At 35.3% G+C, this 13,113-nt stretch overlaps 2 protein-coding genes across 5 annotated transcripts; both read left to right on the top strand.

Annotated features, from left to right (window-relative positions):
- The first annotated feature begins 109 nt into the window (after positions 1-109).
- Positions 110-7,777, top strand: LOC117405943 (ashwin-like). Of its 2 annotated transcripts, none has more exons than XM_034009489.3 (4): positions 110-258; positions 1,644-1,813; positions 4,260-4,644; positions 5,824-7,777. In XM_034009489.3, exons 1-4 carry the CDS (start codon positions 121-123, stop codon positions 5,878-5,880), a joined length of 750 nt encoding a protein of 249 aa, XP_033865380.3. In that variant the 5' UTR covers positions 110-120; the 3' UTR covers positions 5,881-7,777. The 2 variants fall into 2 exon arrangements, with proteins under 2 accessions (XP_033865380.3, XP_033865381.3); XM_034009490.3 differs by lacking the exon at positions 5,824-7,777 and adding an exon at positions 5,084-5,815.
- Positions 7,778-10,141: 2,364 nt separating this feature from the next.
- LOC117405732 (large ribosomal subunit protein uL30m-like) lies at positions 10,142-13,101 on the top strand. 3 transcript variants are annotated; one of them, XM_034009067.3, is made up of 6 exons: positions 10,142-10,270; positions 10,411-10,495; positions 11,316-11,393; positions 12,220-12,366; positions 12,750-12,823; positions 12,919-13,101. In XM_034009067.3, exons 2-6 carry the CDS (start codon positions 10,448-10,450, stop codon positions 13,049-13,051), a joined length of 480 nt encoding a protein of 159 aa, XP_033864958.1. In that variant the 5' UTR covers positions 10,142-10,270; positions 10,411-10,447; the 3' UTR covers positions 13,052-13,101. The 3 variants fall into 3 exon arrangements, with proteins under 3 accessions (XP_033864958.1, XP_033864957.1, XP_033864956.1); XM_034009066.3 differs by having other exon boundaries at positions 10,152-10,295; XM_034009065.3 differs by having other exon boundaries at positions 10,153-10,316.
- Positions 13,102-13,113: the final 12 nt, after the last annotated feature.

Below are 13,113 nucleotides of genomic sequence, written 5' to 3' on the forward strand. Positions count from 1 at the left end.
GTGTATGTAGTACCCAGTTAAAGCCGTAACAACAGTTTAACAAAAATTAAGGCAGGCTTTTCATTGAAAACAGGTGCCGATGTGCATTGTGGGGATGTCGGGGAACTGTCTGGTACTGAGATGAAAATGGCGGAGGGCTGTGTTGTTGGAGGAGGAAGGGTTATAGGTACAAATGTCGAGAAAAACAAACACAATAGAGATCTGTTGTTACACCCCGAGCTCCTTTCCCGCGATTTTATTCTGCTTACATTACTGGAGGTCAGTACCAGAGAAAATGCATGAGTGTTTTTAGTGAGCTTGAAACTTAGAATCGTGCTGCTGTGTGTGTGTCACTTAAAGTGGAAAAATAAATAAAAAGTTGTTGGGCTGTTCAGTTCAGTTTAGCAGTACACAGGTTTGACCAATTACACGAAAAAACGTGGCTTCATTTAAATGAGTAAATGTTTTACAAATAAAGAATTCAGGAGATGAATCCATGCTAATTAATTTTTAATTTTTTAATTTTTTTGTTTTGAAAGTTCCCAGTGGAAAATGCAAAACAAGCATTATTTACAAGTGGCAGTGGTCCAGGTAACTCCGTTATGTCTGTCACTAGAAAGTAGGGGTTTGTGTAGGTGCTAGCATAGCCAGCACCCATTGTTGCCTTGTTGTCATGCCACATGTTTTCCATGTACATAGTATAAGGCATGGCAAGACCCTTTTTTCTCATGTCTCTACATTAAAGGTTTGCAAGGCAAGACCATGGGCTGAAAGTGATCTGTAATCCTAGGTATACAATCCTTGCTCACACTAAGAGAACCAAGGAACTACTTTCCCCCAACAGGACATTACAAAAATCTAAAATAGATAACAAATTAATCAAACATTACATAAGTGTAAGCGTACCCTCCACATCAGAGAATAGGTCCTTCAGTTAAGGCACATTACTGCCAAAAATGTTTTTCCACTGTGTCCAGTTATGTAGGCTTATATTTTTTCAATAAAAAGGAGCGATTGTGGTATAAATCATACTGGTGTAATTCTGATATTGCTACCTACTCTTTGACTGAGCCTGCCCTTTGAAATGTATGCTGCACATAGGAGACTGGCACATCTGAGCCGTGAGGGCCTATACGGCTGGTTTTCCACTGGCTAGTTGTAGAGCCGAGCAAGAACGGTGAAACTCTGGCTTCAGGACACGTGATTTTTGGAACAAAGGAGGCTGGAGGAAGTTTGTGATTGGCTAGTTCATATCAGAGGAGAAGTCCTAGTGTCAAATGTGCAAAGTACTGGCTCCTTTGTGTCTATATGACATTAAGAATGATCTTAACAATTAGTGCTTATAACTTTGTCTCCCAGAACAGTTAGTAAAAATTGGTGCTTCAGTATGAAACCAATAACTGAAGTGTAGTTTGATCTGATTTAAAGTACTGTATATCCTCATAAAGTAAACCATACACATGTGGATATTGTTTACCTTTACCTTCATACTAAGGAGCTGTACAGTATTTTGTCCTGTACTATGTCGATATTCTTAGCTCAAACAAGACATTTTGGTACATGCTGTCCTTTGTAAAACACTGCCTGTGTTTCCATTTTACAATATTAACTAGAAAAAACAAATTCCTTGTATCATTTTATTAACAGTGTTAAATTTCCCTTAGAAAAAGATTCCTGTTGACAATGAGAAGTATGCAGACAAAGATAGACTCACAGACCTGTACCTTCAGCACATCATTCCCTTGCCTCAGAGAGACCTGCCAAACAGCAGATGGGGAAAACGGATGGAAAAGAAGAGAGCATCCCAATCTGCAGCTAATGCACAAAGACTTAGGTATTACTTGCTTTCAAACTAGTAACTTTCTATGGCTTGTGCTTTTTGTTGTAATGTACTAGAACTTTCAATGCTCTGGGTTCTACAGTACAGAATGTAGATCTGCTGCTATTTAGATCAGGGGAAGGCAACACTGGTCCTGTAGTGCTGATCCAATAGGACATGGTTGAAACAAATATCTGGAAGTTCCAAGGTTGTTTAGATCGAAGTAAGTAACTTCAAATTACAGTTTCAAAGAGCGTAGTAGTTTTGATATCTCGGTAGCGGCGCCACGACTGCATTGCAGGCTCAGTGAGCAGCTTTGGTATACAGTGTTCATGATTCAAGTCTTTAGGAGGTAAATACCCATTCGGTAATGGTTATGTTTTTATTTCAGGGCACCAGGGTTATGATAATAGATATTATTATAGATAATAGATAAGGTATTACTTGCTTTACAAATCTATTCACCCAGGTGGTGCTGGCTCTTGCTACTAAAATGACTTCATGGGTCTGTTGCAGGTAGGGTTGCCACACTATCAAAATGACAGTTTTAGATTATTGAACCATTTTAGTTCTACAATTATTGAAATTTTAATATCTACAATACAATATTTAAATTAGTTTACATAATCATTAAAAATGGCAGTAAAAACTATTTTTAATTGAATATAACACATGGTTATTTTGGTAAGGCTCAACTGGTTTCAGATAATTTATCATAAATTAAAGTTAACAGACAGACGAACTCCCTTCGTTTTAAAGCGTTTTAAATTATGTAATTAGTTAGAAATGTATTACACTACTGTTTAATGTTGCCTGATGTACAAGTGAATGATCGACGACCGTTTATCACAGGCCATACAAATACATTAGGGCAGCTACGATTAAATCGATTTTTCAATCGATTCCATTCCTCATTATCGCCCTGGATAAGGGCGTCTGCTAAGAAATAAATAATATACATAAATATAAATACTGGATAATCAATTCAATAATTACATTTTTGTAACATGAATAGTTAATATCATTATTTACGTTTATCAAACAAAAAGCATGCCTCCTCGGGCAAACAACATGTAAATAAATTGTGCACATTGAAGAAAACTGACTTATATAGTTTTCGCTTTTTTGGAGTTTCAAAATGAACTGTTAAACCTGGGAATAATACTGTTTTTTTATGTTTTTTTACAATGTATTTTTCAAACTGGGCTGTGTGCTCTTTCTGCGTTTCCTGATTAATGACCACATCTAGTCGTTGTAAGCACAAATCAGTGTCGCCCACAGCTCATAAAACTAACGATGTGCATTTGAGGAGATTTTTGGAATCTGGTCAGAACCGGGTATTTTGAGTCCGATTCCAGTTACCAAACTATTTAGAAAAACGTGTGTCTGTATGTCAGTGTATGAGCAGAAGGAGAGAGGTGTTGGCATCTTATGCTGTAAAACCATAAATATTTGCAAGCCTTTTATTATGCATTTGGCACGAATATCAGGTTCCACTAACAATACATACATTGTATATTGCAACAGGTCGCCAACATTTGTGGAGCAAAATAGGTTTTATGGTTGTGATTCACCAAATATTTTGGTCGCAAATATTTATGGCTTCACAGTATACACATAAGCAAGCACTAGTGCTACAGTTCTACGTCTGCATAAAAAACACTATAAAGACCACAACAATCAACAGAATAAGTCAAACTAAACTCCTCGCAGCCACGATCAGACAGTAGTCCTAAACAAGGACAACAAAACGCAAATATATAGTCTAGACAAGTGCATGTTTTTTTCCTTTTTTTTTTTCTAAGTATGAACGTGTCCAATCATCGATATTTATTTGAACGATTATATTTTGTGTGCCCAATTAATCGATTGCTATTTGGAGGCTTAACTGACAGCCCTAAAATAGATGCACCATCTTCAACTGGTTCGCCCAATTTTTTTTAGGTGAAAATAAACTGACTTTGGAAGAACAGTAAAAAGAAGTTTAAATAAAGTCCTCCACAAATTAATAATTTCTATAGAACTAAGATTTTAATATGCACCAAACACATATTTAAATAGACTACACATGGAAAATAAATCTGATAGAAAATCTAACCTTTCCTTTTTCATTAACTGTACTATGCTGTCCAAAGAATACAATAAGTATAAATGGAGTATGCAACCAGTGCAAATTTATCAGAAACTATAGGGTTGATTTTTATTTTTTTCTTAAATCAACCTTTACCCACTGGGATAAGCTACTCTGATTTTATTCAAGCATTGTACAGCACTGGGGAATCACGCTTGACTGATCAACCACCTAACCTTGGTTATCCTGCAAATTCCCCTAAAAATAGTAGGTTGATTGATGGAGGATTCGCAAGTGTTGGGTAGACAAATGGCAAGTGCCAGTGTACTGTAGCCTGCGCTACGGGTCCATTGTATTACCTTTTTTTTTGTTTGTTTGGTCTTTTTGTAGTTCTGGTGCTGATGGTTCAAGAAAAAGACCAATATTGTTTGATGGCAGCTCAACAAGTACCAGCATAAAACTGAAAAAGATCGAGGCAGGAGCCACAGATCGCTTAAAGCCCCCTCCATCTGGGAACCTAGCCAACACCATCCGCAGACTTTCAAACACTTCCACCAACTGCTCCTCTGATGGTTCCCTGAGCAGTGCTTCCAATAACTCCATTAAGCACCTTCCTGAGATGGTGGTCAAACAGGACAGAGCCACTACCAGTTACCAGAACCCGAATGGGAATGTCAAATCGACACCCGCCTCTGTGACCGAGGCATCTACAGGAGGAACAGCAAGTATGAAATTAAAAAGAGCGGCGCCGAAAGGAGGAGACCCTGAAGTGGCGGTATGTACGATCTCAGAAGCAAGGATTCTAACATTGTCTTGCTTCAGTGACATGTAGGTGCTGACATTACAATAGTTAACAAAGTCATTTTCAGAGACCACCGCAACCAATACAAAACGTAACTCCTTTTACGACACTATAGTGCCTGATTTTTATTATAGCTATCCGGGTCATATTGGAACTGCACTCTCCATCAACGTAAAAGATTGCAGGTTTGAATCCCAGTCAGTTCTATCATAACCAATAATAATACCAAGTAAATATGTTATTCATAACTTTAATAGTAGATTAGGGGAAATAATTGTTTAATTCGGTATGAAGAGTACATTTTTTCAAATTTGAATTTTAATGATCTAATGACCGATACACATTTCCCCTAATGTCTTCAATTAAAATCCCCTATCCCTTATCTTTATCTATTTTTCCATATTCTGATTAGATTTAAAAACAAATCAAACAGTAACATGGCAATTGAAGAAGGGGTAAGTCAAAACTTTCCAGAAAAGCACCTCTGAGATGTCTATCGACACTGCAAGTTGTACAGAGTACTGTCAGACAAACCTACTGCTAGACATGGGAGCGTTACCCAACAGTAAGTTGATTTAATTGAAATAGAAAGACATCTTAAAAATACCTGAAAATAAACAGATTGGGCAGGGAATGTTTTTTTTTCTTAATGTCATCTCGCAAACCCATTTATTGTCACGTTTTGTGCAGCCTGTTAAATGCTGCGTGGCCGGGCTTTACTAAGAACCACAGGATAGAATTAATTTCCAACACAACTAACAACCAGTAATCATCTCGGCTGATAAACTGACATTTTCTGCAGCCTGTCAAATGCTGCGTGGGCGGTCTTAACAGGATACAGTTCAGTTAAAAAACACCAACATCACAACATTTTTCTTCTTTAAAATAAGAAGAATAAATAAGAAGTACAAGTGCACACAAAAAAACACCAAGTGCAACGTCTAATTGACAGCTCTCCCCAGTCGACAATTCATGCCTTTTTTAGATAATGACACAAACTGTTTCGTTCCAGTTAATGATGCAAAACGTATTTGTCCTGTAGTAAACTATGTGCATTTGTTTAAATGTAAAGAATGATTAAATGTACAGTATTTTATATATATATATGTATGTAATATGCATGTGTGTGTGTTATTCATTTTGTGTTTTCAGGGAGAATTTAAATCATCAGAGACTAAGAAGAAAATTCAGCATGTTACCTGGCCGTGAATTTGTTGACCTCTTCCAAAGTAACATCTACAACTCTGCCTTAGCAGTCCCTGTCCACCTGGAGTAGTGGAGATCAATGAATTTAGCAGGCTTTGGGCATAATGTCTACAAGGACGAAGTGGTACAGAATACTACCTTCAAGAGATTGTGACAACTATCATCTTGAAAATGCTGAACCGGATATTCAAGAATTGCGATCTCTTTTTTTCCCGAATGTCTTTACATTTAATTGGTCTAATAAGCAGATTGCATATTGTTGTGTGTGTGTGTGTGTTTTTTTTAATATAGACCTTTTCCATGAGATTTCAAACAGTAAAATTCCTTGCCTTTTGGCTTAGAACAAACTACGAAAGTGTGTGTTAATCTGAGACAGAAATTGAGTTTAAAAAAAAAAAAAAAAAAAAAAACCACCCACACACACACAAACTGCTTTTGAAGGTCAGCGATGTTGTGAACAGCGATTTTCTTGTTGTTGTAAGTGAGCTTATAAGTTTTCCACTGCCTCTGTCTTTCCTCGTGCCTGGCTTTATATGCAACTGAATTCCTTCTGTCCTGTTAAATTTACGATTTTAGATATATAATAAAATGTGCATTGCTCAGTTTCCTTCAGTACCATTCAGTTGGTAGCAGCATGTGTAAATGACACATACCGGTGGTCCATCAATTAATAGAGGGAATCGTATCTTACAGGATCAGTTATTCTAGGTTCTACTGTACCCGATTTATTTATTTAAATAAACCCAAAGTCTGAAAACAGCTGAAATATTTGGTTATTAATAGCTGCCTTTTGAAAGTTTATATTTTATGTTTTAATAAAGCTCACCTGATACTTTTCAACAGCATAGAGTGTGTTTTAGTATTGGTAGAATTGTTTTTTTATCAATTATTTACTTACATATAATGAACAAATTGAAGCATAAAATACCAGGTTAGTCCTTAAAAGTGCACTCTACTTAAAGTTTCCTCTCTTTTATATTGAAAAAAGAAAATCTGGCTCATAACTGCAGGTCAATTTAAATGCAGGTTTTACATTACACAGCAAGGGCTTGAGACAGTTGAAGCTCAACCACCTTGAGAAAACAATGTCTGAAAGATTTCTGTCAATTCATAGTGGGGTCATAAAGAATCTACAGCTATGGCCAAAAGGTTTGCATCACCCATTAGAATTAACTAATTGTGTTTCATAGTCGAATGAAGCCTGCTGAATAATGTCATACCCATTTGTAATCTTTGTAATTTTCCATATACTTTTGTGACATTTTGAAATCTAACATGAAATACTGTTCTACTATTATAGCTTCCTGTAGACGTTTGCAATATCACTTTGTAGTTTCTTTGATTACATGATATTAAATAAGATCTAAATTATGTTCATATAGTTTTTGTCTTTTTATTATTATATCTCAATCCTAAAATTCTAGGTGATGCTTAACTTTTGGCCATCGCTGTAGTTTGACAAAATAGTCTTTGCACCTGAATTATTATTTTTTTTGTATTTATTTTAGGAATTCAAGTGAAACACCACAAGAAAACAGTGCTAAAAATTAAAAATGTTAATTTTCAATTGTGATGGCATTTACCTAAATGGTCTGGCAGATACTTTCTAGTTTTTATTAAAAACAATGTAAAAAATGTAAAATATACTACATTCTTTATATTTTATCCAGGTGCACTGCTGTAGCTAATTGACCTTTAAATGGTAAGGTCTGTAATCAGTGTTTTAATTCGCCTCACAGTTGTTTTAAGATTGTAATCATGTACATTACTTTTTTTAGGTGCACTACATCCTATCATACTTCGTTTCTTTTGTTTTTTTTCATAGACAACAGGTAGATTGAAGTAATTTTCTTTATGGAATGTGTGACCTGTCCATAAAATAAAACACTTTTTGAATCCATTTGCCCTTTTTATTTTTTTTATCTGCAAAAAATGATAATGAATAATGATGTACAGGTTAGTGAGTGGGTGGGTGGGTTCATATATGTTTTATTATATACGTGTATTGGGTTGTCAGATATCCAATCATCTGCAGTGGATCCAGCCACATGTAGACCAATTGGTGTCATTTGAGATGTTTGTCAAACCATAAGGACACGTGTCTGACTAGTCAGGAACCCACTACTATTGCTTTTCAAACTCCACTGTTCTAGGCCTTGTATATGGCACATTCAAACAAGTGACACATGTATGCCATAGTTTGGCTCGTTGGCTCCTACTTTGTTTCCCCAATAGCTCCTTGTAACAGAACTGCATTCCTGTAGAACCTCTGCAGCTGTCGAAATCTACTCCACCTTGTACAGTTTTACTTTGTGTGTCAGATTCACTCACATGGTCTAAATCAGAATGATGACCATTAGTCAGACCTCAGAAAGCAACCTTTTCTACAGGAAGGTATACAGTACCAGGAAGAAGGAAGTGTAGACTTTGTTTTGTGTGGAGCTTGAAAAGTTAAACAGCACAATAAAGGAACCAATGTTTATGTTGCCAATGCTAACAAGAGATGTTCAAGTGATTTGAAAGCCTACTCCTGCTTTAGCACACCATTAACACATACAGTAGTCCATAGGAATTTATTTGTGGGTCTAAAGTATCGCCTAAACGTCTCACATAACCTGCTTTAAATAAACTGGACCTGATAGCCTTCATTCTGATATATTAGGGTCCTCAATAGTTTTGATGTTTAATGCATAAGTTTATATGTTCCAAAAATGATTTTTCCAAGCTACTAAATTGGAACTCAAGCCTATTGACTTTGCCATGTTGGTGACAGACACAGTACATAAGAATTATTGTTGTAATGACAATGTTCCACTAGATGGCAGAATTGGGTAAGGAATATAATAATAACAGAGTAGCTACATAAACACACAGAAAAAATGTAGACAGGTAGCAAGTACAGTAAACACCTCCCCATCCCTTCAACTCGTACACTAGCACACGTTATAAAGAAACAGAGTTGGACTTGCATGTCTGTTTCTCACAGTGCAGTTTGTCAATATATGGTTTAACCCACTTCTGACACTGTACTTTGTTTTTATCATGGCAGGTTTGAGTCCAGGATTTAAGAATGTAAACCTCAAGCCGCCTGTCGGCTCTAGAAATGATGCACTAACGACAAATATTATTATTTTAATAATATGTAATATGAAAACCTACAAAAACACGGAACAGCCAAAAAGTCAGCACAGAAAGTAATTTGATTTCCAGTGTTGTTATGCTTCACAGATACTGTAACAGAGTTGGTTTAATATAATTAAAGATCATTATTTGGTAAATATGCATTTCAGAGATTGCAATACCCCGTTATTGATAAACCTTAAATTCCGACAATTACCTGGGATTTCATCAACAAACTATTTTTTAGTGGTAATCCTGCTTTTTAGAAACTCCTGTTGTCGCTTATCTTCTTATAAGTATTTCTTAAGACAGTAGTTTATATCTATTTAATTGTAAAAGAAGAAGGAAGACTTTTTTTTTGTTACAGTCCCGTAATTCCGTCTTGGTCTTTTTCATATTTTACAAACTTGCTTTTCTTGGAACATCAGCTTTTGCTCAATGAACTCTCGATCGCGACCAGCGCATTCTGTGATATGGTACTTGTCACACAAAAGTAGTTCACAAAATATTTTTCAACTTTAGTGTTTTGTTTTAGTTTAGTGCCTTTACATAAATAATAATCAAAACTTCCTTGTTGAACGTGTAGTTTGTCATTTAAAGAAATCAACAGTGCTTGTATTATGGACGGTACTGGATAATCAAATAAAATGTATAAATCTTAACTAGAAACAGGCCAATTTAAAATATTTTTTTATCTCACATAATTGATTATATAAAATCAGCAATTGCTTTCTTAGTGAATTTGTGAACACGACAACAGCAGCTACGCGTACGTACATATACCACCTCTTCTGTCAGTCTACATTTTCAAACTTGCTTACTAACTCTAGTGCTACATACAAATAAATCCCTCGCTAGAGCAACATTATAGTACTGTACCAAAGATATTCTATTTTCTAGAATATCTTTTATTATACTGTACAAGGGAACCAAGTAATAGCATATTATATTACAAAAATGACAAGTGCAGAAATGTTATAATTTAATAATACAAATTGTAATTATTTATTTATGCAGTACTTAACAAAAAATATTAAAATTGGGTATGGAAAAAATAAATAAATAATAATAATAATAATAATAATACTTAGGGGGAAAAAAGCAGGAACTTATGTTTTATCAATTGAGAGAATCTCTTTGAGTCGGAGCAGAATACCTAATGCAATGACTTCCGGTTACTGTTACAACGTGACATTGAAATGGGAACTAAAGCTATGATCTGAATGGAAGCGTTTTTGTATTGCTTAGATAACAGCTGGAGAAGTTGAATCAAGTAATGAATCTTTAATCTTGAAAAGGTTGTTGAAAATCAAATTTTCGTAAGTGTGACAATGTAAATGTGCTGAAATAACCTTGTTGTAGGCTACCTTGATATATTATAACGTATCTTGTTTTCTCCGTTAATATTCACAGTTATTGTGAATGTACAGGGTTTGAGCGTTAAAACAGAATGGCAGGATTTTGCAGGACACTTCAAAGATATTCACTGGGATTAAAGGTAAAATGTAGACATATTAAGTTAAAACTACATAAATGCAAATAGAATTCTTGACATGTTGTATATAAACGCTGAAAGTTAGTTTAAGCTAAAATAGATAAGACAGCATATCTGACACTTAGATGGCTGGTGGTGAGTGCTTGGTTGGTAGGTGACACAAAGCCACTTTGTGGCTTGGAACTTAGTTTCAGGAGACAAGGTTTCAGGCCACTGCTTGGCACACCAGGGAAGACTTGGGAAAAGTTGCCTCAAACTAGGTGGCCCCGTTTCCAGGAACCAGGCTTCAAGCCACTGTTGCTGAAAAAAGGACTACACGAAAGTTTCACAAGGAACCATTTAAATACCTTGCAGATACACCACATTAGAGCAGCCCATGATGATCCTTGCACCTTACTGACTAACTGGTCGCTAAAGTAAAGTTACTTTTTGTTTTGTTTTTTGTGATCAAATTTTTATTTGAGAAATTAGATATACATTTTGAATGTTCATCATCTGTACATCAATAATAAAAAGTAGTAATTCAAAGCAAGAACAACTCTTGAATTTATCAAATTGTTAATCTAGTCCAGGTTGCTTTCTGGACTATAGCTTTAGTACTGTCTTCAGGAGCAACAGATATCAATAGAAATATTTTCAGGCTATTAAAGGATAATCACCTCAACCTGCAGACTGGTTAGCTTTCACAGTCCTGTAACATTGCTAGACATATACCCTGTATCTGCATATTCATGAACAAGGGGAAAATAGGACCAATAAACAACTGATCTGTCTATTTCTGCAACTGAACAATTATTTTGGTCATTTTATTTTTTTCCTTAAGAATTCGACAACAGTAGTGCCATTCCCATGGAGTGGACTGTTTCGTTGGAAGTTCACTAAAGCAAGGATTCCAGCCACGGTATGGGAATTTACATATTTAGACATGATCATATGGTTAGAGTAATGAGCTTCAAATACATTTTTTTTAAAATTTATTTTGCTCAGTGATTGTGACTTCTGTTGCTTCACAATTGATTTTATTATCCACTGCTGTGAATCCATCAAATCAGCGATGGGGATAGTGTTGGTGACTGTATGTTACAATAGATTAACATACCACTTACCCACTTCCCTATGGGCTAAGTACATATTTTAGTCTTAAGTGCATTTCAAATCTGTTTTATACCAAAATCACTTTATCACTGTGGATAATAAGCAGCCTCTATTCGAAGCGCTCAGTTAAATTAGTAAAAAAACAGATAAGGGGGAAAGGGTTATAAAATGAGAACATCAGGAGGCAGAATGATAGATAGCAAACACCTAAAAAGATAAGGGACAATAATGACATTTTAGGCATTTACTCTCGAGATAATTTTCAGAACTTTTTAGTAATTTTTAAAAATATATTTCATTAAATAATATTTCATATTTTACTGTTATTTTGCTCCGTAATACACACATTAACATTCACCTGTTATCCTTCTTTATTATTATTATTTTTTTATTAAATATCTGTTGTACAAAACCTGAATAGAATGAATAACAGAAACCTTTACTTACCTGTTGATTATTCAATATAAGAATCATCTTGGAAAAACTGAAACTTCACTTTATAGACCTGATATTCCTGTAACTGACCCCCCCTGCCTAAGGTGTAATCACGAGTCCTGTTTATATTTTCAGTAAATATTTTGTTAGCACAGGGATTTGGTGAAATTGTAATGGATGTGCCGTTTTTATTCTAGCTGTATGAAGAAAGATCTGAAGATCATGAAAGGTATGGTGGTGATCCAGAACATCCTCACAAGCTGCACCTCATCACCAGAATAAAAAGTGCAAGACGCCGTCCATACTGGGAAAAGAAGGTTGTGCATGATCTTGGATTAGACAAGGTACTGCATCAAAATATTCCTCCCTAAAAGTATTTTTAGTTACAGGGACACAAGTATTAATTGGAAAAGGTAGGAATATTTCCAGTCTGAATATAATAAAAAAAAAAACATCTATGGGGATTTTTTTGACATTCTGTGTTAATGTGTCATGGAGCAGTGTAGAGTAGTCTGGTTTTAGTGCAAGGGAAATGGATAGAGTTAGTAGCCCAATTTGGCAAATGTTTCAGGGGCCATCTGGGATTTCTACCAGATGGGACTCTCTGCTTTAAACTAATTGTAAAAATTAATAAATTATCTTTACAATTGGTAAAGTTTTTTTAGTATATAAATGCTCACTCCAAAGTTTGGAATGTTCTGCTTAACTTCATTGTCTTGCTTTTTAGGCCCATCAACCTTGTGTACACAAAAACATCCCGGCTGTGAATGAAAAGTTAAAAGTTATAAAGCATCTGATAAGGTTGGTTTTCTATTATTCTTTCTATATACAGTATACAGAGCACAGAATACAAGCTTATTCAGTCAATTTATTATTATTTTTTTTTTAATTTACAGAATACAACCTCTGAAGTTACCACATGGACTTCCAACAGAGGAGGAACTGTCAGAAACGTATTTGAAGAGTACTGGGGAACTGGTTGTAAGACGTCGCCTTCAACCATTGGAACAAAAGGCCCTTGAGTCATAGTGCCTGTGAGATCCAGTAGCTTTTGTCAAATAAAATAATCTGTAAATAAACTGTGCAGTTGT

Source organism: Acipenser ruthenus, chromosome 9 (assembly GCF_902713425.1).
Source record: "Acipenser ruthenus chromosome 9, fAciRut3.2 maternal haplotype, whole genome shotgun sequence".
NCBI classification, from domain to species: Eukaryota; Metazoa; Chordata; class Actinopteri; order Acipenseriformes; family Acipenseridae; genus Acipenser; species Acipenser ruthenus.